The sequence below is a fragment of the Polypterus senegalus genome, chromosome 3 (assembly GCF_016835505.1).
Source record: "Polypterus senegalus isolate Bchr_013 chromosome 3, ASM1683550v1, whole genome shotgun sequence".
NCBI classification, from domain to species: Eukaryota; Metazoa; Chordata; class Cladistia; order Polypteriformes; family Polypteridae; genus Polypterus; species Polypterus senegalus.
In genome coordinates, this window is record NC_053156.1 from 287472856 (window position 1) to 287500734 (window position 27879).

Genomic DNA, 27879 nt, shown 5'->3' on the forward strand with positions numbered 1-27879 from the left:
CATTGATTCATTTTCTTAACCAGCTCTCCAGGGAATGAGCCTATCCCAGCATGCACAGGGCGTGTGGCAGAAACAATTGCTGGATGGGGCACTAGTCCCATGCAGGGTGAACTCCATCCATCCATACATCCATTTTCTAAAGGCGCTTACCCTGAGCAGGATCACGGGCATGCTGAAAGCTATCCTATCAAGCATAGCGGGCAAAGCAGGAACAATCCCTGGATAGAGTGCCAGTCCATCACTGGGAGAACACACACAAATGATATTTGTTTGGCTCCCACCCGAATCTAGAATGTCGAATAACCGTCCCTTACCATTTAAATCTACCTATTACAAGCCTATATTTCCCTGTCCACATATTGTTCCTGCCTTGTGCCCGTATGTCAACAGAGCATAGTTCCAACAATTAATTTAGGGACAGATGCATTTATGTTAATCAGTTTCCACTTTGTTTTCATTTAGTAATGTTTTAATTCTATATATTACTTGAGAAATTGTAATAACACTCTGCAATTGCACTCAATAGCTATAGAAAAATAAACCGAATTTCTACAATGCGAATTTTAAAACGTAAAGATGTCTTGTTAAGGATACTGCCCATCAACTCACCTACCTATTTTTTATATCTTCTCAATCACATCACCCGCTAGCTTGTCTAATTGCAAGGGAGAACGAACTACTTAAGTTTTGATGAAAAAAAAGAAACATTAAAATAACTGGCATATTTTCCAGATGTGGCAAGAAACCTGTTAAAAACCGACACGAGCACTAGGAAGACGTACAAATCACTCAGCCGAATCAACAAGATAGAATATTATAGCCTGTTGGGATCAAAAACATCGTGAACGATGAATGAATAAATCCCTATTTTATTTATTTTTTAACGGTGTACTTCACGGAACAAAACCGTCAAAGAACATTTTGCGAAATAAAAGAACAATGTAAAAACTGTTTACTCGGTACGAAAAAGGTGAAGAGAGGTTGGAATGAAGTGACCCCGGTGTCAGGCTCCTTTAATTTATCTTCACTAGTAACAATATGCAGACGTTGATTGGCTGGATCTCTTATTCTGAATGGTAGGTGGAAATGTCACTCAAGTGTAGCGGGCCGTCCTCTAGGAAGTAGGAAAACGGCGCGTGCTTTACAAGAATCGAAGAGGCAAGCTTTTCGGTGGATTTGTTTGTAGCATTCCAGTTGATGTGCGAGAAACAAAAAAGGTAGGGAATTTTTTAAGATATTTAACCCTATAGTTTAAAATAATTAACATAAACCCTAGAGACATTGTAGAGCAACTAGTAGATTTTGCGCTTTAAGCTATTCGAGCCCTGACTCCGATCTCTTTTGGGGTGCCCTCAAATCGTATGTGTCAATCCTGGGGACAGTGGTTTCCTTCCACAGGACGAAGAGGTAGACCGACTGACATCTCGAAAGTTCTTCGGTGTGGCTGTGATAGGCTATCTTTCCATCCAGGTTTAGGTCTTGTTAGCTGTATCCTGTAGATCGCCCTTAAGTTACTTTTAAATACTGTTTTGCTCGTATAAAATCGACGCTGAAGGAAGTCACCTTGCAGTGCTGTGCGGGTAAGATTTATTGTGGCTGCTGGTTAGTTTTCCTTGTCGATATTTGAGTTTCATTATATCCATACACCCATTTTCCAAACCCACCCTTTCAAATAATGGTTACAGCCAGGTAGTGTGCATACTGCATATCCGTACTCTGTGATCGTCGGTGCAGACGTACCCCGCAGCTATTTACCGTTCATTCCGTCGCCTGGCTACGCCCTCACACCCGCACACCTACAGTTTCGATTCGCCAGTTAGCCCAATACACGTCTTTAGGGTGTGGGACGAAAACGGATTACCAGCAGAGAACACCCCACCACAACCCCCCGGGGCACTAGAAGAGAACGCGCTGACTCCACACAAAAAAAGTTTACATTTCATAAAATAGTTATTAGAAGAAAATAAGTATGCGGTGCAATGATAAAAAAAAGTAACAAAAACTCAAAAAAGAGTAGTACGGATATAAAGAAAAGTTGATTATATTTAGTTCCACGTTCAGGGTAATTTTTGCAAAATTATGTTTTGCTAGACAATAAGCTGCTTAACAGCAGAGTTGCCATGTACTTAAGCCAGTTTCCCCCGCATTTTACAAATGTTCACCCTGTTCTGAAAGAATTAATCTCTTAAGTATTGTTTTGTATTTTACACATCTAATAAAGATAAAAAAGGGACCACTGATTTATGTATTGTAAGGAAAGTTCTTGTCACTTGATCAAGTAAATTATGTTGTCAAGCTAGTTAACTGACTAGCCCAGGCTACAGTTGTATTAAAATATTTGAATTTACTCAGATGAAGTCATTTCCAACTTTCACATGCATTAACATCAGCGAAAGAATGTCGTGTTTTCACACGACATGGAAGATATTCACAAATGATGGGCACCCTTTGTTATCCAAAACAAGTTAAAAATGTTACTTGATAAACAATTATGCTAATGCATGCATTCTTTAATAATATTAAAGTTGAATTAATTTACTGCACATAAATCTCTCCATAGGACACAGTCCAAAGGTGTGCATGTTAGGTGGATTGACGTTGCTAAATTGGCCCAAGTGGTGTGTTCATCCTGCAAAGGACTGGATTGTTTCTGTCTGGTGCCCAATACTTGCCAGGACAGGCTTAAGCCAACCCGCGGCCCTAGTCTATATTAAGCAGGTTAAAAAATAACTTGACACAATATGCAATATCAGTTTCATTTAAGTGCAAAAAAAAAAATGCAAAAGTATTTATTCAGATAATAGACAATACCTTAAAACTCACTCCATTTACAATTTAATCTCTGCCTTTAGTTGGTAAATGTTATACTGAGATGCAGTATATTCTCAAAAGATTTGATTCTAATTTTGTAATGCTAAGATGACAACTTTGCAGAACTCTCTAAGCAAATGCCAGCCACTGATCCGGTTTCATACTTAGCTGGAACTGTGAACCTTGTTACTAAAGTTAGAAAAATTAACAAAAGGAGTGCAGCATTTAGTGCAAGACCATTCCTGGACGGTCGCTAGTTTCATCAGAGGATATGCTTGTGAATGCACCCCCACCGACATCGGCAGGTTTAGAGTCACCAGTCAGCCTAATAAGCACGTATTTGGAATCTGAGAGAAAAGCTAGTGTGTCTGGGAGAAAACCCAAGCAGTCATTTTGATAACGTGTCGACCTTCTACAGGCAGAAACTAGAATTACATTTGAACCTAATAATCTGTATTCTGTGATAACCACTGTCTGACAAGTGTCAAAACATGTATAAATGTCACTCATTTTATTTCAGTTTTGGAGAAAAGTCTTTAATATGAATATTAACATAGATATTGAAATACATTTCAGTGAACAGGGCCACCGCAGGTTTCTCCCACCCTGGACATGACACATTTCAAAAGATTCCCTCTAGATCAGGGGTCGCCAACTCCAGTCCTGGAGGCCCACTGTGGCTGCAAGTTTTCATTCTAACCTTTTTCTTAATGAATGCCCTGTTTTTGCCGCTAATTAACTTCTTTTGAACTAATTTTATTTGACTTGCTCTTGAAGACCCAGGCCCCTTAATTAGCAGCCAAACAATAATGAGATACAAAATGAGCCAAGACAACTGTTGTCCATCATACAATATCTGAAAATAAAGAAAGGTGAAGGTCTCAGGAATGTTGATCTACTCAGGTCTGCAAAACATTTTAAAAGTGCTCTTAAAAAAGAGAAAATCAACAGTTTTGGAAATGTCTGCTATTGCACCATGAGAGCAGCAACAAAGCCACAGAATTAAAGAACGGGTTTAATTAACGACAAGAATCGGCGCCTGATTAAGCAACTGGTTGGATCGAAATTGGATGGAGTTTGAGGCCCCGACTTAGCTGGTCTTCTGTTGGCTCACTTACGTCACATTTCATTTCTCTTTGGGTGCCATTTAAGGAAAGAAATGAAGCAATTCTGAGGAACAATGAAGAAATTCAGGGAAACAAATTTTAAAAGAGAAGTCAATTAAAATGAATTGACAAGAAATTAATTAGCAGCACTGAGGAAAAAAAAAAGGATCAGAATGAAAACCTGCAGCCATGGAGGTCCTCTGGGACCAAAGTTGGTGACCCCTGCTCTAGATCAGGGGTCTCCAACTCCAGTCCTGGAAAGCTACTGTGGCTGCTGGTTTTTATTCTAAACCTTTTCTTAATTAATGACCAGGTTTTGCTGTCTAACCCTAATTAACTTTTTGCCTTAATTTTAATTGATGCACAACTTAAGACCGAGGCCCCTTAATTGTTTCTTTTTTTCTTAATTAGCAACCAAACAATATTAAGACACAACATGAACCAACACATAAACAACAACCTGCGTCCATCACACAATAACTAAAAATAAAGAAAGGCAAAGGCCTCGGTAATGATGATCTGCTCAGATCCACAAAACAATTTGACAGTGCTCTTAAAAAAGAAAATCAACAGTTTTGGAAATGCCTGCCATGGCAGAATGAGTGCCACAGAATTAAATAATCAGTTTAATTAGCGACGAGAATTGGCTTCAAATTAAGAAACTTAATGAAGTGAAGTTGGTTGGAGTTTGAGGCCCCAACTTAGTTGGTCATCTGTTGGCTCACTTCACATCAAATGTATGTTTAAGTGCCGATTCAAGAAAAAAGAATCAATTCAGCGGCCAGAGTTTGCAGAAAAGTCAATTAAAATAAAGGGAAATAGTTAATTAGCAGCAAAAACTGGTCACTAATTAAGAGTTGGAATGAAAACTTACCATAGCCACAATAGCTCTCCATGACACTAGTTCGAGACCCCTGCTCTAGAAAATGCTTTGATGCCAAAATCACCAAATAATTTGAATTTTTTTTTTCTTTTTTTTTACGTTACCATATCAGATCTACTGTAAACCAGCATCATCCTCCTGCAATGCTCAATTCCAGATAAAAACTTTGATCTTTATGATTGTCAGTTTGTCTCTTCCTCTTATTATGCTGATAGGAACTGTTTGTCATCCCAGCGTGTTTACACGTTATCACCGCTGCACTTCTCAGACTGGACTACTGCACATGGTCAGAGGTTGACCATATGTCTTGTATATTCTACCATGTCCTGTATATCTACAATGTACTGCGAATATGAATCCACTTGTGTCTTACAGTACATCTGTAATGTGATGAAAGCATGTCATGCATACTGCGTGAAAATCTGTTTCTATTCATATACAGAAGGCATTTTTAGAAAATACCTGAATTATTGAATGTACCTCTTCTACAGGCCAAAATGATAAATTGTTGAACTGATAAATAAATTAAGACAGCGGATTTATTGTACCAAAGTCACAGAAGACTTTGAAACTCAAAATACTGGATATATGAGAAAATGTTTTAGTATGTCTAACAAATTCACATAAAACCATCATAAAATATTTACCTTTTTTGTTTTATTTTGGTTTATACAGAAGTAATACTGACCATCAGACTAAAACTGCCTACAATACATGAATTAATCATCTTGTCCCATTTTCTTTTGGTCCTACTTCAAGCTCTCCTTGATTTTACAGAATATGAATGGTGTAGTTATACCCCGGACCCCTATAGCAGTGGATTTTTGGCAGGTTCGGAAATGCAGTCAAGTTCGCTTATTTTTCCTGTCTCATATGCACTCGGACCACACAGTTGGCCTGACTTCTACTTGGAGCAACAGGCCAATCTATTGCTCTCTTTTGACTGCAAAGCTGCTTCATCAGAAGTTGCAGGTAAGCAACAGATTTCTAGATAAAATCTTTTGTAGTACAGAGTCTGACCAAGTGATATGTGTGAACTGTGTAGAGCAGTGTTTCTCAAATAGTGGGGCATGCCCCTTTGACCTCGGGGAACATGCTTTTTTATTTTTATTTTAAATTTGAATTTAGAATGCACTTTAAATCTTTTCTGTTACATTTAATAAAGCTATTCTTTGTTGTAAATTGGTCCATATTTCTTTCTTTTTTTATTCTCTTATACGTTAATAAGGATGCAGTGTTATGCAGAGGTGTACTTATAACAATTTTATAGACAAATGATACTATTTATAGTCGCGCGGGGGGCGCGAGATGTTTTCTTCTTCTTCTTCCTAGGGGGGGCATGAAAGAAAATAATCGAGAAGCACTGGTGTAGAGTAACAGATCTTGATTGTTCTGCCTTTGAAGCTGTGGCTGTAACCAAAAGGGTTATTACTGAAATCATTTCCAAGATGTATAGTACAAGTTTGTGTACACTTTTGGCTTAATTTAGAATTATCAAATCATGCCCAATAAATATCCATCATTAAAATCATATAATTTTCACATAATTATTTTGTAGTATATCAGGGATAATACAGATTGCAATGGATTTTCGTCAATACTCAGTGTTCCTGGTGGTAGAATTGTCACATTATCTACTGTTAGGACCTTTTGATTACAGCTACTGAATATTGGTTCTATTTTAAGGCTTGCCAATAACTCAATGGCTTGGAATTAATTCTTCTTACAGTCTGTGCCTGGTCAAACAAACAGGTTCACTTGTAGTTATGACATTATTATAAATTCTGTATTAGTTAATGTACAGAAAAGAAAAATAAATTTTCTTGTTCCTGATGTAAAGCTGTAAAAGCAATTTTAGATATACGGCACACTGGCCATACTCCCATTATTGAAGGTTTGCTCTCTACATAAAAAATCATCTGAGAATTGCAAAAATCCAAATTTCCCTGTCTTTTAAGAAGGAACTGTCTATAATTACATGTTTTAAGTAAAAGTAGCAATTGTAGTAAAGAAATACTGTTTTTATTGATTAAGGTAAAAGAGAAGTGGATCTACCCTTTAGAAGAGGGCAGGGCTCATATGCTACCCCTTGATGAAGTGGGCAAAGAAACTGTTACTGTGACTTTGATTGATGCCAATCACTGCCCTGGATCTGTCATGTTTCTTTTTGAAGGATACTTTGGCACCATTCTATTTACAGGTTTGTGGCTTGCTGTCAATTACAATTATCATTATTTTTATTGACTGCATGTATTACAGTATTTAATTGCTGCCTAACTTACAAGTGCACCAAATATCATTGGATATACTGTAATTTATAAGGTTAAATACTTTTAACTTTAATGTCAAGTCTATCAAAACAAACTACACAGTTTAATTACTAAATTTCAACAGTTATGTTCAATATTTATCTCCAAGTAATAACAGTACATATTTTTAAAATGTACTATTTAATGTAAACACATTTATAACATGTATATATATATATAACACATATAACTGAACCAAGTAGACTTGAAATGCAACCCTTTTCGCCCTGGATTTTCTGTTTTTATGGGAAAAATTATTTTGTGAGATATTCTACATTTGGGGTGACTAGGAAGCTCAGAAACGAAAAAACAAAAAAAAAATATCACTATTATTATACAATAGCTGCCAAATGCTTCAATACTACTTGTTTCACTTCGGTGTTTCGCAGACTGTATGCCAGTCTGTCCAGTCTGCACTAATAGTAGCATGCCCGGGTCCAACAGCTGCAAACATACCTGTGCTTTACAAAAACAGTTGCATATATATGTACTAGTAATAGTATGTCAGGGCCGAAAGGGTTAATATGTTATCTTTATATATATTACGCTGTCTGCAGCTGTTCGTTTTGTCTGTCCAGGATTTTAAATCGCCTGTAGCTCGCAAACCGTTTGAACTATTGACCTGAAATATGGCACACATAAACTATGTGACGTCTACTGTCTGCTTTCAGGGTGATGACCGACCTCCAAGGTTATTACTTTTTTTATTTTTATTTTATTTTATTGTACTGTAGAATCAGCTCTCGGCAACGGCCAGCAGGGCAGCCTTGCGGCACATGCGTACGGGCACCGTTCTCATTCCCTACCACCTTCGCCATCACTTCCCCTACCTCTTCATATCTTAAATCATTCTTGAGGCAGATTGAAGACTTAAATGCCAGCTTAAGTGAAAAATTAAAGAAAACGTACTAAGTAACTGCAACACAAACACTGACTTAATCAGTTTTAATGTGAAAAGATGCCGACGAAAGAAAAGAAGAAGCGGGCCGCTAGGGTGAAGAAAAGAAGAGCGGCTCACAAAGCAGCAAGCACATCAACATCTAAGCAAACGAATGGTAAACATACAGAGAAAGATGATGAAAACTAGAAATGCTCAAATCAAGTGTATTCACTGCACGTCATCGTACTGTGTGCCTTTACTGGTAATTGATATTAATGCTTTATATGCAAGGATTCTTATTTATGAAATGTGAACAGCATTAACTCGGTTTTCTACTGCAGATTCTGTAAAAAGTGTCTCTTGATTTCAGATTTTTTTACAAATTCTCTGCATGGATTCTATGTTCCCTTTCATTTATTAGATAAAAACAGTAGTCTTTATAATATGAAGCTAGACTTTCTTGTAATGCATACTTTTTAGTTCTTCTTGTTATGTTGAGGATTTCAATATCCCTAACCATAGTTGTTGAGCAGTTTGTCATTCCTGGAGTTAAGGTTGGGGAAGTATCTAAACAGGCAGGTAGCGTGGTCCAGTGGTTAAGGCTTTGGACTTGAAACCATAATGATTTGGGTTCAAATCCCACTACTGATACTGTATGACCATGAGCAGATCACTCCACTGGTGCTCCCATTGGAAAAAGCAAAACAAATGTAACTAATTGTATCTCAAATGTTGCAAGTTGCTTTGGATAGTGGCCTCAGCCAAATAAGTAAATAAAAACATTGATGAAAGAATCGTAAAATGTTTAAAGTTTACTATGTAATTCTTACAAAAATAATAATTTTTATATATTTAATAAGGATCGTGGAAAAATATGCACCTTTTTTGTATAACTGAATCAAAGAAAACATGTACAGTATATTCACACATTGCATATATGAATCTGGTAATACCAAGTTATGGTAATGTTCAAAAAGTCTAAACATTCATTTGCCTTTATAAATTGTTCATGTAAGGCAAAAGTGTAGTAACAGTAAAATGCACCTCCTTGCACATGCAACCACTTGTTTTGAACTGATACACCGTCTTCTTACACATTTGTCTGCATTCAGGATCTGCTCGAACCTTTGAAAAAAAAGATTTCAGTTTATGTACTGTAGTTCTTTTGCCAAGGTAGCCATGAAGTTATGTAAAAAAGGAAACCGCCCTAAATGGAGGAAAAAATAAACTCTTGCTTCAGAGACCTAAAAGCCAGATCTGGAATTTCCTTCTTTTTGGTTTTTGAACTGGGCTCTGGATGTTTGAAATGTGGGCCTATAAAATAAATCATTCAGCTATGGCTTGCTGTGAGAAGAGATCTGGCATTTCTTCCTCTTTATACACTCTGCTTTCTTGGGGAAGCCCCAAGTGGCAAACAGTCATCTTAAGAGAGCTGTAGCTGTGCCCACACCATGCATCATTCAACCTTTTTATGTATTCTCCTTAAGAATAAGTTGTTAGCAGAGTAGTCAGACAAAACACATTTCACATATTCAGTCACCCAAAATTACGGGAAAAGTGTCTTTCTCTTCAATGATGCCAGAGTAGAACTTTTTGGACTTAATTAAAAAAAAGGGGTTTTTCACAGAGCCAATGGAGCTCATCATACCCAAAGAACACAGTGACTTGACTAGTGAGATCTCACATTTACCGTATCTTATATAACAACAAATAGCTAGCCACAAAATTATGCAACATCTAAACAAAATCATTTAACTTATCGTAACATAGCTTCTCCATTTAATGCTTACAGTTTTGATCTTTTTTGGCACTTTATCTTTATGAAATGCGAAAGGATTGCATGACTCAGGCGCCGTCGCAAGTGGCAGCCTTTCCAGCAGCTCTGTGTACGACTTTGTTTTTCTACCTTTTTCTCTATTTTACTGATCACTCCTATCACTTTCTTTTATGTGGACTCCTTCCCTGGACACTTTTTACTACTTGTGAATTTCCTCTTGGGATTAATAAAGTGTCGATCTATCTATCCATCCATCCATCCTGAATAGAATTCTTAATGAATGCTGGGTATATGTTAGGAACATAAACCATGACTTTGCAAGCAGACATTTTCTCATGTTTGAACAAATCCACATTTTCAAGCAGTGATAGTAACAAGTACGTCTTCACACAGCTCCGGGGAATTCATTTTCAATGGAAATTATTGGACACTTTGTACAAGTGCACTACCAGTTCTCCCAGGCAGCCCATAGATTCATTTTCTTCTTTATGGCTGTGGATCTATCTCTGTCCAATTATGCCATTCATTATTCTCTTATATCCTGGATAAGTGCTTATTTAGTTTTTTGGTCATTCTCAACACATAAGACAATACAGTTTGATTTTCTGCTTACAAGTACATGTCTTTGGAAATTTTTTTAAATTTATATTTCACAGTTGCTGTAGTTCTTCGTGGAACAACTACTACACTCATTGAAGCACATTTAATAAAATGATTCAAGAAACAGATTCACTTTCCAATGTCTGGAGCAAAAAGAGCATGACAAATACATTTATGTTTAAAAACAGTGAAGCTATTATTTTAAACCAACATTATGCATGGAGGATAAACCATTCTATTAAATGCAATCATTTTGCTTGTTAAAACTCAGATGGACATCTCATAACAATAAGGCAGATGCATTACTAACTTTCTGGCATCATCTGGAACCTTAATTGGCACAGAACCTAAAGGACAGCTCATTTACATTTCAGTTAATTTTTCTTTACCGTTTCAGAATATTCAGGCTAAATGACTTTAAAAAGTTTTAATGCAATATATAAATTGTCTGCAGTTGTTGCATGCTGATTAGCATGTTATAATTTCACTGTACTCTGCGCAGATAACCGGAAAGACCCCATAAACCTATAATGATGTCTGCTAATTGTTAAATATTGCCATCATTTTCTATATTAACGCATGCTCAATCTCACTCAGTAAACAGACACATACACGTATGGAGTATGTGATTGTATTCCTTTACTCCCTTTAGAAAAAATGTATTGCTCATCTTGATCTTGAGAAGACCATTTTTGGCATACACTACAAGTTGAAACTTACAGAATTATTTTTACAGAGCTAATTAAACCATTTTTTAATTTTAACGTTAAATTCATTATACTTTGTAACAGCATTATATGACATTATGTTGATATTTCTGCCATGTAATACATGTATGTGCTAATTGAAACAAATGTTGCAATGAAAAGAAAACCAACATACAGTGCCCTCCACTATTTTTAGCATTCCTTGTAAAAATTAGTAAGAAGGGTTAGAAAAAAATCGCTATTTGCTGAAGAAATGATATTGCTGATATTGCACTGAAAAAATTAGAAACTTCTGACTTTTAATTGAAACAAGTTCATTCAAAGAAAAACAAAGCCCTCATCAAGAAATTAATATTTTTAACAAAAACACATATGCCACAATTGTTTGCACCCCTGCATTGAATCCTTTGTACAACCTCCATTTGCCAATATAACAGCACGGAGTCTTCTCTTGTAACCTTTTCTGAGGCTGGAGAATACAGTGCATGGCATCGGAGACCACCATTCTTCTTTCCATTATCTCTCCAAATCATCCACAGTCCTCTGCCTTCTCCTATGTCCTCTCCTCTTCAGCTCACTCCACAGGTTTTCAGTAGGGTTCAGGTCAGGAGACTGTGGTTGCCATGGCAGAACTTTGATTTTGGGGTCAGTTAACCATTGCAGGGTTGATTTGGACATGTGTTTCAGATCATTATCCTGCTGGAAGATCCAATGGCGACCCAGTTTTAGCTTCCTGGTGGAGGCAGCCACGTTTTGATTTAAAATCTCCTGATATTTCATGGAATCTATGATGCCATATAGCCTAACAGTGTTTCCAGGGCCTTTGGAAAAAAAACAACCCCACAACATCACAGAACCTCCACCATATTTCACAGCTGGGAGAAGATGCTTTTCATTATAGCCATCCTTCTTTTTACACCAAACCCACTTTAGGAGTTTATTGCCAAAAAGTTCTATTTTTGTTTCCTCAGACCACAGAAAACGATTCTAGTCAAAGTTGTAGTAATGTTTTACAAACTCCAGTCGCTTACATTTGTGGATAACTGACAGAAATGGCTTCTTTCTGGCATACCTTCCCAATACTCTGTTGGCATGAAGATGCTGTTTGATGGTGGTTCTGGAGACTTGATAACCCCAGGATGTTACTTTTTCTTGCAGTCCCCAACAGTGATCCTTGGAGATATAATGCTGCTCTTATCCTTCTCACTGTACATGGGGGGTAAAAAAAACTTCCAGGCATGTTTTTCACAGTTCCAGTTGATGACGACTTTTTTATTATTGCCCTACCTGTAGAAATTAGCATTTTCAGGCAAGTAGCTATTTTTATTATAACCAGTTATGTGGGGCAACACACTTTTCCCTCATTTGGATCGAGTGTTCTTTTCTTTGCCATGCTGAATGTTGCCGAAGGAAATTTGGTTTTGTGTCTCCTCACAGTTGTATCCCAGTTAATCAGGAAGTCATTGATTTCAGCTGGAAAGTTCCTGTACGCTCCACTCAACTTAACAGTGTCCAATTGAAATGGGAAACATGCTTCACTTACATGGTTTCATATTCATTTCCAAGGGAGCCAACAATTGTGGCACTTGTGTTTTTGTTAAACATATTTATTTCTTGATGAGGGCTTCATTTTTCTTTGAATGAACTTGTTTCAACTAAAAGTCAGATGTTTCTCATTTTTTCAGTGCAAGATGACGGTTCTTCAGCAAACTGATTTTTTTTCTAACCCTTACTAATTTTACAAGGTGGGCCAAAAATAGTGGAGGGCACTGTATATTTATATTTAAGTAAGTAAAGCATTTAGAAGACTTTTGGAGATGTAGACTTTAATAGTGTGAGTTACGGCATCAATTTGGTTAAAACTGCATGTCAGTTTGTTACATGGAATGTGCAAAGGGGGATTTTAGATTCATCACTTTTATTGGTAGCTGCATTTTATAACTCTATTGAAGACTTACAAGTAGACAGATATGTTGAATTGCAGGACAACATTTTGAAGTGGCATAACTTTTTCTTCCCATTTTTTCCATTGACCGAAAAAAAAAGTGCAGAATTTATTTTGCTCTATGACTGTCTGGGTTTCCAATGCATTGTTCACTAATGGGGATATTTATACTGTGTCCCAGTGGAAATCCATTATAATGTTCTCATTTTATTTCATGATCTGTGGCTTAACCGATTAAAATCTTTCATGTTGGTTCAGGCTTTGAGTTGCAACAAGTACATGGATGGCCAGCTTCTACAGTTTGTGATTTTTGTATTTACTCTTGATACATTTGCTGTTCTGTTGATAGGAGGGTGCATTGCAGCTATGCTTTAGCACAGGCCATGCTTTCTTCATACCAGAAACAACATTTTTCAATTACCTACAATGTTTTAGTTCAAAACTTATACAGATTATTTTAACACATATTCTGTTTATGAAGCACATGTTTCACATTCTGCATGTTCTTTGAGTTGATTTTTTACATGGTGATGTTAGTTTGCTGAAAATATAAAACAAGCTTTAATTTCTGTGTTATGAGAAGAGTATATATATATATATATATTTCACACTTTTCACGATTTACACTTGAAGGAGTTGTAAGTGCTGGTGTGGATGGTCTGTCATCCCAGCTGAGAAAGAGAGTGTGATGCTTTATCTGGCTGGGAAGCCATAATGGATGGACACTGTAATACAGTGTTTCCCAAACTCGGTCCTGGGGACCCCCTGTGGCTGCAGGTTTTTGTTCCAACCAGCTTCTGTTTTTAATTGAACTCCTGGGCTAATTAAGTGAACTGATATTGTCCATGTTCTATGTTTAGGGAACAATATAGAAATTAGAAAACTAAGTTTGCTAAAAAAATATATATATATATTAAAATGTACCAAGCAGTTATAAAGGAATAATGTATTTTTTTTCTTTTTAACAGTATTTTCATCTTGATTTTCATTTTACTTTTCCAGGTGTTCTAATTGTTTAATTATTTACTAATTAGTGGGTCTGACTCTAAAGTAGTTGCAGCCTTTGATTATTCAGTGTGTTGTTTGCCTGCGTGTCTGATCTGCTTGTTTTAAATTGTCATTATTAAGATACAACGTAGGGGGAAAAACTGCATAGAGAAAGGGAAAAGTATAATGAAATCAACAAAAGAGAGTTAAGCATTTAAATCTATAGCAAAAGCAGAAATATTTATAAATGTCTTATAAATTTAAAAATCATGATGCTGTGCTTTTCTGAATGTTGAATAAAAGAAAACAAAATACTAGCTAATTACAGTAGAGTCTCGCTTATCCAACCTTCGCTTATCCAACATTGCATCAATCGGCAACAAGAACTGCAAGTTGCGAGCGTGAGCTTTGTCTATTTTTTGTTTCTAAGTTCATTTTTTCAGTTCAATTTTTCAGTTGTTTTGTTGTAAAACTTGATTACAGTGGATTATGTGGCCAGCCCTATCTGCCGCGCGCGCGTGTGTGTGTGTGTCTCTCTCGCGTGCGCGTGTGTGTGTCTCCCTTGCGCACGTGTATCTCTCTCGCGTGTGTGTATGTCTATGTCTCTCTCGCGCACGCGCGTGTATGTGTGTCTCTCTTTCTCTCACGTGTGTGTGTGTGCGTGTGTGTCTTCATGCGTCTCTCTCACACGCTCGCGTGTGTGTGTCTCTCTCTCTCTCTCTCGCACGTGCGTCTGTCTGTGTCTCTCACTCTCTTCCAATGCATAGGGAGAGATTGAACATGTGCGGAAATCATCAGCTCGCACAAACCGAAAGGGAAACTGGCTTGTTCCTATACCAAGTGTGTGGTCCTGAACAGAGGGAAAAGTTTGGCGTACTTTTTAGTCATAACCCGATTTGTACGTGTTCAGAGACGATCGAGAACCGAGCCACTGTATTAGGTTCGTAATGTGTACAATTATAACATAGTTTGACGTTTAATAGGCTTTTTCTTAACACCTCCCATTATTCGACATAAACGGGCCGGCAGAACGTCGGATAAGCGAGACTCTACTGTAAATGAGCTCAGTTGTTATCAGGTGTTGTCACTGATTAGGAATCTGGTTGGAACAAAACCTGCAGCCACAGGGGGCCCCCAGGACCGAGTTTGGGAAACACTGCTGTAATAGGAGAAACAACCCAGCTGGGATTGGCTAGTATTTCCTGTCCCAGTTGGGACATTCGGGCCATAATGGATGGACTGAGACAGTTTATTCCCAAACACGGGAGGTGGCAAAGCTCCTCTGATGCAGCCTCAGTATGGACATTCCCAGGTTATAATGGGACATTTGGTCTGGAAAAACAACACTGTTGGGGTCCCTGGGTGTCGCCAGAGGGTACTGCCAAACAACATTTTCCCTTCTTTGAGGAGCATCTGCCTAACCCGGAAGTGCTTCCTACAGGCTACGCCTTGGCAACAGAAGTACTCCCGAGTCTCACATAAAAGAAGAGAGTCCGAGTCGGGAGGCAAAGGGCAAAACTCGTTTGTAGGAGCGAAATTAGTGGATCTTGTAGAACCGTGGTTGTGTTATTTTGACCATTGTCCACCTGTCAAGGTACTGTTATTAAATAAATATTATTTATTTGAACCTGGGACTGTTGCTTAGTTGCGTTGTGTCTGGTGTTGGGGCTCTGGGATGCCCTTTGTGTGGTCAAAGTATATTAGTCATTTTTAAGAAACGCATAATTCAATTTAACAAAGTTTGTTAAATATAACAATAGGTATATAATCCCTGAACATGAAGTAATCTTTAACATTCTTTTTCAGTTTTTGATTAAATATTTAAATATGTTTATCTTTTCAAGGTGATTTCCGTTATACTCCCACAATGCTACAAGAGCCCTGCCTTAGCAGTTCTACTCAGATTGATGTGCTCTACTTGGACAACACCAACCTCAGTTCGTCTTGTGCCATTCCATCCCGCCAGGAAGCTACAAAACAGATTAAAGATATAATACGCATGCACCCAGAACACGATATTATTATTGGTGAGTTTTATGTATGTCCAATAAAGAGACTATCATTTAAGTCATATTCATTTATTTGAACTAGGTTACTTTTGGATCACTTTCATGCTTGTAGTTTATGTGGCTCATTATCTGCTACAAATCTCAAAATTATTTTGTTTTTTGAGGATTGGCTGACAATTTCTCAGCCACAACATACTGACAGTGAATGCATAATTTTGGATTTTGTCAAAATAGAGATCACTTTTGCAAATACAGTACAAGTTAAGTCAAGTTGGGGAGCATGTACTGGTACAGTGCGTTGCTGCACCCACTACACGATGAAACAACTCGGGATACCGGTTGGCAAATCCCCAGGCGGACACGCGGTCCAGTCCCATTCTCTATCTACCGCAGCCAAGTGTTACGTGGGTGACCCCTTGGCCTGGTCCAGCCACTCGGGTCCCCAACAATGAGGATCTTACGAGCCGGGTCACCCTTGGGGAAACACGCCACATGGCCGTAGTGCCGTAACTGACGCTCCCTCACAATGCAGGTAATGTGCCTTATTCGGGGCTCCATGAGCAACCGCTCATTCGACACAAAGTCAAGTACAGTACAGCACAGTAAAATCTTCAAAAATATGATTTCAGGTATTATCAGTTTTGTGTTTTTTCTAAAAAAAAAAAAATAAAAGTAACTTTATATTAGTAGTTGTAGTGTACTGTTGAAGTCCTGTTCATTCACAGCACCCAAATACTGCATTCATTTTGGTCTGGCTGTTTAGTGAGATTCCTGCACATATTTCCTAATCTGCAGCTTCTTTGTTAAATGTTCTAGATTGTTTGCAGTTATATCAAATAACAAATCCTCCAATAGTTCATTCAAAGTGTGTCTGCATTATCTAATAGGAAAAAAAAACCCTGGACATTCTTAAATCCTTTCAAGCATGTGCAGCATTATAAGCTAAAGGAGAGCTGATTGTGTAGCCGCACCTCAGCTATGAAAGGGACACCAGTCCTTAAATAAGCAGCCCATCAAAACCTGCCAAGCAGATATTAGTTCGGATCAGTGTAAAATAGTGGGCTTTTTTGAATAGTTGGATACTAGAGAAATATTTAGCTGTCTTACTTGTGAGCAGTTAACACTGTGGACATAAATTATTATGGAAGAAGAAGACCTTTGAATAAATTAAAAGAAAGAGGATGGTCAGTTGCTCCACTGTAGTTATTTCATTACGTCATAGGTATTGTAGACAGTGTTTTGCATATTCAACCCTGAGTTTGAACATGGCAGTGCAGGGTACATCTGTAAAGGAAACAAGAACTGTCTAATTTGCCAACCTATTTGCATTGAATTGTAAGTGTATATTTAAAGCTTGCATGTATGATTAACAGTATAAGGCACTTACCTTTTATTTACATACATTGAAGTTATAAGGAAATTTTATTTTAGTATGGTTTTGCTACAGCAGAGATGTTTCATGTGTTTTTTATTATTGATCTGTTTAAGTCTTCACAGTATGTGCTGTTTGTGGGGATTTTTGAAACAGGTAACTTTTAATGAATTATGTTTCTTAATAATACAGCGTGTTTTTACTCTTAATCTGCCTCATCAGACATATCTTATACTGTTAATGTATCTTCTTTTAAGATTATCCTTAAAGTGTTTTGTGGACTAGAGCAAATTAGTACTACTTTGTCCTATTAATTTTTCAAATGTTATAAATGGCAGCTGATTAAGGAAAAAATAAAGAATGAAAAGTCTTGGAATGCATTTGTCTAAGAGTGAATGAAGATTCCTATCTCAAAATTGATTAAGAACCAAATAAACTAAAATTAAGGGGAAATAAAGGATATTCCATTAGCAGCAGTAATTTGTTTCTTGTTACAATGTCAGTAACAAAAATCTCCCGGCACAGTAGTTAATTTTTGAAAATTAAGTTTGACACTGCTGGTTGAAGGGCTGGTCTGGCTCTGGGATGCAGTAAAGGTTTTCAGTCGTAGCCTTCATTTATCTAATCTTATCCAGTAAAAAGTGCTTTCCCATGAACAACTGAGACCAGTTAGTCTTCTACTGACTAGGATAAAATCAAACATGTTTGATTTTCTCTTTGGTCGGAGATGCAAGCTCTGCATGAATAAGAGTTGAAAACTAGTGAGAATTCAGCCAGAAGTACAATGCAGCGAATGTAGCAATGAGGAATAAGAAACACACCTGTTTTGAACCTCACAAATAAAAGAGAAGCGCGTCTGTCTGAAGCCTTGTCTTTTCCATGCCGTAACAGAATGAAAAAAATAAATAAGGGACAGAGGTTGCTGCTGAACTTGCTGCAGCTGTTAACCCTTTGTAAATCACCATTGTTGTTGGGTACAAAATCTGTACATTTTGGTTTATATTTCCATTATACAGTATTTTGTTCAAGACAAGACAACAGATGAACTACATTCAAGACAAATCAAAGCATGCCTTCTTCCCAGTTATATCTCACTTTTAAAACAGCTGTTCCAACAAAGAAAGGAAAGACATGCTGGTGGCTCAATTACTTTATAATCTGAGAATGGATGGACATTTCATTATTTTACAGCCTGGGAAGGGAAGATCTGCCGATACCTCAGAGAACATCAAAAAAAGTTGTATTATTTGGGAAAATAGACAGTGAATTAATTCTTCGTTGTGACAGCCAGCCAATCAGAATTTCTAACAATCACATCTTGCAAAACCCTGCAGTAGAATTTTAGAATAAATATGCCTCGTCTGAGGAGTGATATAGTGAGTAAGGAAGTAAGGAAGGGAGGGAGGAAGAAGAATGGATAAAGACGTCACTGGTTGTCAGAAAAGCATCATGAGCAACTACGAGTGCTAGATCACAAGCCGCCTGCGACATTCATCCTTGTCATCTTTACTTTTTCGTAAGCTTTTTCTAAAGACTATACCTGTCCAGACTTTTTCTATCAGTCTTATTTTCTATTATTCTTTGTTCCAGTGGTATTATTATTATTCCTGTAATAAATACCATGCTGCTTTTAACTTTCTATGCTTTGTCTTAATGTCTATAGAGTGACTGAAGTAATAAGTTAGATTTCTTTGAGCACCTGGTGCAGCCGGAGATTTGCCATTACCTCTGTGCTGCGAGATTTATTAAGGCTGCGAGTGAGAGCTCCACTCAATAGTATGAAACAGTACGTAAAGTAAAATATGTCCCTTTAACTCTTTAAGTGCTATTTTTTCCTATTTATCCTAGGGCTAAATATTTTTCCAAAAAACTCAATTTCTTGAAAAGCACACAAAGCAATGGTTTCACACATAAATCAACATAAAATACTTATTTATGAAACTTGTCACTCTGTTTTATGTTCCATGAGCCCCTACAGCATGTAAATTCACTTATTTTATTCCCATTTGTCTCATCACTCATAAACTGAAAGGCACTTACTTGAATAAAACAACTTGAAGTAGTCGAGTGGCTGGTAATCCGTAGTGTTCACTAGCATGCTGTGTCATTTTGTAAAGTCCAGTTACTAGTTTGCCTCACACAGATCTACATCTGTGTAGTCCTCTCAGGGTGAATGTTGCCGTGGGCACATCAGCTACACAAGCATGTTCAGCACTACAATCAGCTGTTGCGAGTACCTGCCTTTCATTTTCAGATCATTTGCATCAAAATTGGAGTTTGATAAGTGTCTGTGTAGTTCTCCCAGGTGAACGCTGCCGTAGGCACGTCAGCTGGGAACTGATCAGCCGGTGCAGGTACCTAACTTTTGTTTTCGATCTACAGATCAATTGCATCAAAATCAGAGTTTGATAAATCAGAGTCTGATTTAAGCAAGAATACTAAATAAATAAATAAAAGTCACGGAGCATTTTGCTTTGTGCATTCGCTTTGCTCTCCCGCCTGATGTTGATGCCATTCTAGACATTGTTCACTCTGTGCTACTTACACACTCAGGGATTCTACATCAAGAGGGTCAACCCATAACATATCAATATTTACAGTTTTCATTGCCCTCTACCTCTGGATGTCGACTTTAGTCATTATCTGCCCTCAACCCCTTGTGTCGACATCCGCCCCAAAAAAGTTAACTAGCGAAGGGGTTATAGTGGCCCTGGGAATTGACTTGAAGCTGTCTAACACCAAAAGGGCTTCATTGTTCTACATTTAGTAGGAAAAGAAGATGAGAAGATAGTTCTTGATAATCCTGGATAAGTTAGCAAATGGGAAAAGATTCCAACACAGAGGTTCAGTAACATGTACTATAAATAGGCTTAAAAGAGTAGCAGGACTTTTTTATTTTATACTTTGTGCTCCTTCTATTCCTCTTCTTTGCATGTTTCAAAAAAGAAACATTTTATGTTCATGATACACTTTTCATTTTGGAGAGAACCCTTGATGACTAATAATGTCTATCAAGTTTCATATTAACAATCCTGCAACTCCCATTCAGCCCTTTACAAACTGATCAAGAAATGACATATTTCATTTATGTGTGACTGTTTCGTAACGTTTTTTCAGCACATACACAGTTCTTGTCAGGGTCATCCCTGCTTGTCACATATCATGGGTTTTAAATATTAGGCAACTTTCTAATTGTGGTCTAATCTAGTACTTCCCCAGTGAACATGCCATTTCAACAGTGTGCTTGTAATCAAAACTTTTCTGGGAAATAAAGAGATGACTACTCATTGTCCAGGACTAGTAAGTCATTAGATATACAGTAGAGTCTCACTAATTCAATATTCTGTATTATCCAACATCCCACCAAAAAAAAACGCATCAATCGGCAACAAGAACTGCAAGTTGCGAGCGTGAGCTTTGTCTGAGTTTGCTAAAAAAATATATATATATTAAAATGTACCAAGCAGTTATAAAGGAATAATGTATTTTTTTTCTTTTTAACAGTATTTTCATCCTGATTTTCATTCTACTTTTCCAGGTGTTCTAATTGTTTAATTATTTACTAATTAGTGGGTCTGACTCTAAAGTAGTTGCAGCCTTTGATTATTCAGTGTGTTGTTTGCCTGCGTGTCTGATCTGCTTATTTTAAATTGTCATTATTAAGATACAACGAAGGGGGAAAAACTGCACAGAGAAAGGGAAAAGTATAATGAAATCAACAAAAGAGAGTTAAGCAATTAAATCTATAGCAAAAGCAGAAATATTTATAAATTTCTTATAAATTTAAAAATCATGCTGCTGTGCTTTTCTGAATGTTGAATAAAAGGAAAAAAAAATACTAGCTAATTACAGTAGAGTCTCGCTTATCCAACCTTCGCTTATCCAACATTCTGTATTATCTGACGTCCCACCTCAAAAAAAAAAATCGGCAACAAGAACTGCAAGTTGCGAGCGTGAGCTTTGTCTATTTTTTGTTGCTAAGTTCGTTTTCCCAGTTAAATTTTTCAGTTGTTTTATTGTAAAACATTATTACAGTGGATTATGTGGCCAGCCCTATCTGGCGCGTGTGCGTGTGTCTCCCTCACGAGCTTGTATGTGTGTATGTGTGTGTCTCCCTCACGCGCGCTCGTGTGTGTGTCTGTGTCTCTCTCACGTGCGTGCGTGTGTGCGTCTCTCGGGCATGTTTGCGTGTGTCCGTCTGTCCATGCATTTGTCTGTGTCTCTCTTTTTCTCACACGCGTGCATGTGTCTGTGTCTCTCTTTCTTTCACACGTGTGTGTGTGTGTGTCTGTCTGTCTATCTGTCTGTGTCTCTCTTTCTCTCATGCGCGTATGTATCTGTGTCTCTCTTTCTCTCAAACGCGCGCGTGTCTTCGTGTGTCTCACTCGATCACGCATGCACGCGCATGTGTCTGTCTGTTTTTCTCGCTCTCTCTCACTGCACAGGGAATGCACTAGGAGAGACTGAACATGTGCGGAAATCATCGGCTCGCACAAACCGAAAGGGAAACTGGCTTGTTCTTATACCGAGTGTGTGGTCCTGAACAGAGGGAAAAGTTTGGTGTACTTTTTGGTCATAACCCGATTTGTACGTGTTCAGAGACGATCGTGAACCAAGCCACTGTATTAGGTTCGTAATGTGTAAAATTATAACATAGTTTGATGTTTAATAGGCTTTTTCTTAACACCTCCCATTATCCGACATTTTCGCTTATCCGACGTTCTGCTGGCCCGTTTATGTCGGATAAGCGAGACTCTACTGTAGTATGGTTCATGCTAAGCAGATTTCTTAAGTGGTGTTTTGTGTAGGTTCAGAACACTGACTTGTTTTGGTGTTGTTATTTTGTATAATCACCCCCTCACACCACTAAAACTACTTGTGGCAACCTTTACTTATATTAATCCACCATTCTGCATATGTGTTTGCCAAATCATGTTTGCTGGTTCTCATTGGAGATACAAAATTTGTAAAATTATCGCTTCACTTGCCAACCCCCGGGTTTGGTTAACCAGATATACAATTTAAAGAGATTATTTTCATGGGAATTGTTACATATGCATTATTTTCACTTTTACTTTAAAACTTCAGTTAAAACAATATTTGGAATTAACTTTTATTCAAGATGGCATTAAATTTTGATTCCGTGTTTGGATTTACATTGTGACAATGCAACGTATAACTGCCCATGTGTGAATATCGTTTCTTTCTCTCTTAATAAATAAACCAATTTTTTCGAATGTTTGTCCCTGTGATTTGTTAATTGTCATAGCAAAAGCTATTCTCACGGGAAACTGTAACCGTTTTAATACGAATGGCATATCAAGATCTCCTTTGGTGTCTAATGATATCCGTAGAATATGTACTAAATTACCTTTCTTGTCCTGTTAAAATTTTACATGTAGAATTGTTCAACCAATTTTTAACAACTAATCTTGTTCCGTTGCATAGTCCAACATTCATACATGAATTACACAATAACATTACAATACATCCTTCTTTCAACAGTAATTTGGCCGGTGGAAGCCCGGACGCTGTTAATGGTTGTAGATATTCTACAGGATATTGTAAATTGATGTTTTCATCTTCCGCATGATCACCACCAAGTGCTTCATCATAGTCTATTGATATGCATTTAATGAATTTGCCATGTAACTGATCAACAATTTTCACGTTAATTTGTTTGACTTCAATCATCATTTCTTGTTGCCATATTTAGATGAATGGGAGATTCTAAACTGGATCTTCATAAGTGTGTGTGTTTTCATAATTAAGTCCTTTAATGGATTGGTGTCTGTCCAGGTTAATTGCCAGAATGCACCTGATCACTGTAGTCTTGTTTGAAAATAGTTGTAAGTAGGGCGTGACTTAAAAGAATCTCATGGTAAAAGTCTTCGTCTCACGGGACTTGCTTCCAAAGGTTGTAAGTATGGCGCCACTTGAAAAAATCTCTGTCTCGTGAGACTTCCTTCCGCAAAGTCTCTTCAAAAGTCACGTCTCATTGCAGAATTAGTTTTGTCTTGTCCCAATATTTTTTTTATTATAATAGAGGGACATGTTTTGCCCTAGCTCGTGTCATAGAAAGGTTATAAATAAAGTCTCCATTCTTTCATGCTTTTAAAGTGTTCATTCTTTTTATGAGAAATATGACTTATTTCCTTGGCAAAATAATGATAAAATGTACATTTACTTTTCTTTTTAGGACTTTACAAGCTTGGTAAGGAATGCCTCCTTGTGGAGCTGGGAGTCGAGTTTCAGACTTGGGTGGTTGTTACTCGGGAACGCATGGAAACTTTACGCATTTTGGATCTCCCTGATGTGTTCACCACTGAACTGGGGGCTGGAAGGATACGAGTGGTGGAACAGAATGAGATTACCCCACTGGCCTTAACCAGGTGGAATAAACAACATCCCACTGTGGCTATTGTGCCCACCAGTCGCCCCCTAAATAAAGCCCACAGCAGCCTTTATGTGGTGCCTTACTCAGATCACTCATCTTCTGACGAAATTATGGAGTTTGTGTCCTATATGAAACCACTATCCATTATTCCAATTGTCCGGCCCCGGGATTTCAGTTTGCCCTCATCATGGAAAGTAGGCGAAATTAAGAAAATGGAAGTTCCAGAATCTGTTCAACTCTTTATGAAAGAACCTCATAAACTGAAAACCCCAGAAAAGCAAAAGTGTTTTTCTGGTAGGTCAAGGATCCCAAAGGGTGTGGTGTTTGATTCACCTGTTCGTAATGCTGAACCTTCTAAACCTACAGACCTGGCTGATTTAGATAGCTCAGAACTTGAACAAAGCCCAAGTGTTAATAAAAGTGGACAGGCTGAGAGAGACTATTGTTTAAGTCCAAATCTATGTCTGAAGCAGAAAACACTTTGGGATATATGGACAAGAAAGGATCGTAAAACAGGAAATTTAATTTTGCAAAATGAAAAGGTCAGAAGGATTTCTGCGGGCTCATCTGAATTACTTACAAAAGACAAGTGTCCTGCAGATCTTGTTGGGTTCGAGTCTGAACTACTCAACCCAAATTCTGTATTAACAGAAACTATAAATCGCGGCAGTTGTGGCGAGGATGTGAGGGATACTTTATCTCAGCAACCACAGATATTGGAGAAGAGTGAATGCATTGACCCAGCAAATCTAAGCCTTCATGCCACACATCAACAAAACAATAATGACAGCATCCATACTAAAGTGATCGATCATTCCATTGCAAATTCAGTGCCTTCAGGAGTGTCAGGAGTTGAGCAGGAGGGCACCCCTTTTGTAAGGACTGCATCTACTGGCTTTCCACCATGTCTTCAAAATAGTTCCACAGATTTTGGAGGGCTGGTAATAAGTGACTGGACATCTTGCAACACACCGATAAACTCCGGCAGAGATCTGGCTGCAAAATACTCTCTTGTACCACTAGAAAATATAAAGCAAAAGTTGTCATTTGATGAAGTTGTTCAGAGGTATCATCATAAAAACTATCTGTAGTTTTACATGCTACAAAAATGTGTCTTATTTGTCTGTGTGTTGGTGTACGTCTTCAGTGTTTCTCAAACAATGTCTGCTTTTTAATCTTTTTTTCATACTTACGTTCAAGAATAATGTTTACACTCACAATGACTTGAGGTGGTTAATAAATATGCAAGAATATGTGTGCCTGTCATAGCAAATCTAAAGTGAATAATACATCACATTGTTAATGCTTAGTATAAATGTGTGATGCTTTCCTTGAACAAAATGGTGAATCATGCTAGTCTCTCCATTAGAGCTCTCCATTTAGATTTGGAAAATAAAGGGATAGGTAACTATATGATGTCATGTTAAGAAGAACTTTGTGAATTCTAACTTTATTTTCATTACATCCATCCATCCATCCATTTTCTAACCCGCTGAATCCGAACACGAGGTCACGGGGGTCTGTTGGAGCCAATCCCAGCCAACACAGGGCACAAGGCAGGAACCAATCCCGGGCAGGGTGCCAACTCACCGCAGATTTTCATTACATTTCAGGTAAACTTTTTACATTAACTATAATCTCCTTTCGTTTTGCTCATAAACTTTTATCCCTAGTAAATATAAGACAGTCTCATGTTTTGAGAAGGAAGGAGATACATATTTATAATTGCAAGAATCACAGAAACAAGATATTAGAAAACATAACACAAATGTTTTAATGGCAAATTGTCTAGCCATTTCTTTTTATTAAACTATTTTATTTAACTTGACTCCTCTGTCTATTTGTTTGTCTGGGTCAAATCTTGCAACTGACTTTAAACACTACAGTCTGTGTGTCCAGTTCCTCAGAGCAATTTGATTGATCAGTTTAGCTTTGGTGACGCAACGAAAAAGCAAGTGTAAGTGTGAGACGCACAAGGAGAGGAATAAAGGCATAGGAGACATGCTGAGAGAGTTGCCATCAAAGACAGTAAGTATAAAACCAGGAGAGGAGCTGAGAAAAGTGCCCGAAAATAATGACAGAGCCTTAGAAGTAGACTTTACTGGAATGCACCACACTCGAGAGAATGAGCACCGATGAAGAGACGTACACACACGCAAATACAGAGGAAAGGTGCATGGAGAATAAGGGATACGAAATATTTTTTAATCACTGTTACCAGTCCTCAGCAGGTACCGGGACTATCCATCCATCCATCCATTATCCAACCTGCTATATCCTAACTACAGGGTCACAGGGGTCTGCTGGAGCCAATCCCAGCCAACACAGGGTGCAAGGCAAGAAACAAACCCTGGGCAGGGCGCACACACACACACACACACACACCAAGCATACACTAGGGACAATTTAGAATCTCCAATGCACCTAACCTGCATGTGTTTGGACTATGAGGAGAACATGGAAACTCCACACAGGGGGGGCCCGGAAAGTGAACCATGGTATCGCATGCAAGAATGGATGTATAATTTCCGTAGCCATAGTAAGTTTATACATCTGGCAATAACATTTATATAAAGCTCACATTCGAAATTTGGAAACATTGAGCTTTCTGTCAGATTTTTGCCTGTCTAATTTTGAACATCTAATGGTATACCTTTGGTTAACAGTGCCCTTATCACACAAAACGTCTATGAGTTGTACAAAGTATTTTATGTTATGAAATCAGGGCTGGGCAAGTTAACGCGTTGTTATCGCGTTAACACATTAATTAATGCTGACAATTATTTTATCACACGTTAACGCAGTATTTGTTATTATTATTTTATTATTTTGAAAGCCTCAGTCTCGTGGAGAGCGATACCAGAGCAAAACTTTTATCGTATTATCGCTGAATCAGACTCTGATTTGTCGGAGTCCGATTTTGATGGAAGTGATCTGGTGATTAAGATCAAAAACGAAACTGAGGTACCGGCATCAGCTGATCGGTCCCCCAGCTGATCGTGGTGCTGAGCACATTCATGTGGCTGATGCACTGATGGCAACATTCGTCTGGGAGGACAGACACTTAACGATGACAGGAGGTACAAACCATATTCCATCTCACTGCAACTGCCACCCCCACACACCCATCTCACAAAGACAGCCAGGCAGCCAGACCGCCGTGCATATCTGCGTGCAATCGAGCCGCCGCAGACTGCAAACAGGCGCCGACAGCAAGCAAAACAGACAGCAACAGGCGTTTTATGTTGATTTATGTGTGAAACCATTGCTTTGTGCGATTTTCAGAAAACCGAGTTTTTTGGAAAAAATATTAGCCCTCAAAGAGTTGCTACTGAACATACAACTGTTTATACTGCTCCCCGATAAAAGAAAATGTTTCTGCTGGTATCTGTTCAGATACAAAAGAAAACAGATTTAGAAATGTTAACTTGCTGTTGCTCAGAAGGTGCCTGTTATAATGTTGTGATTGTGGCTCTGGACTCTGACGGTAACTTGTTTTTCTATAACAAACTAGATAAAACGATAATGGCCTGGCAGTGGCAAAGAGCTTTGATTTTATATTTGATTTGATTACATTAATGTTTGAGTTGAGATTTACAAGAAATATTGTAACTGCTTCCATGTAAAGAGAATACTGCTGTTAAAAAGCACCTGATTTGTTTATAGTGTTTGCAAACCAAATACATGCAATACACTATACTTTTGAGTTCATTATTGAATTTTGCACATAACAATGTGATTGTCTGCTATTAATTGCAATTAAAAATTTTAATTGTTGCGCAGTGTGGAAGAAAGATGGCAAGCAATTAATCAATGTTAGTGTATTAAAAAAATTAATAAACAGGTTAGTAGCGAGTATGGAGCTTTCTGCTTGCAAGTCAGAAAAAACCCAACTTCCCCGACTTCAGGCTGCTTATATATTTTTTTGGGGGTTTTTGTACCTCTCTGTGCCCAAAATATTTTTACACTTTCTTTAATGCATCAGTGTTTCCTCTTTTTGCATTTTTTTTTTTTTTTTTATCTAGGCCATCACATTTTTATTTTTATTTCTAGACATAAAAAAACGGTTGCTTTTAGGAAATTACAAAACATTCTT

General features: G+C 37.7%; 1 protein-coding gene across 3 annotated transcripts; it reads left to right on the forward strand.

Moving 5' to 3' along the window:
• The first annotated feature begins 1046 nt into the window (after positions 1 to 1046).
• dclre1b (DNA cross-link repair 1B) lies at positions 1047 to 26078 on the forward strand. 3 transcript variants are annotated; one of them, XM_039749372.1, is made up of 6 exons: positions 1047 to 1217; positions 5560 to 5772; positions 6835 to 7000; positions 15850 to 16032; positions 23586 to 24849; positions 25293 to 26078. In XM_039749372.1, exons 2-6 carry the CDS (start codon positions 5581 to 5583, stop codon positions 25558 to 25560), a joined length of 2073 nt encoding a protein of 690 aa, XP_039605306.1. In that variant the 5' UTR covers positions 1047 to 1217; positions 5560 to 5580; the 3' UTR covers positions 25561 to 26078. The 3 variants fall into 3 exon arrangements, with proteins under 3 accessions (XP_039605306.1, XP_039605305.1, XP_039605307.1); XM_039749371.1 differs by having other exon boundaries at positions 1048 to 1217; positions 5578 to 5772; XM_039749373.1 differs by having other exon boundaries at positions 1051 to 1217; positions 5578 to 5772; positions 23586 to 25306.
• Positions 26079 to 27879: the final 1801 nt, after the last annotated feature.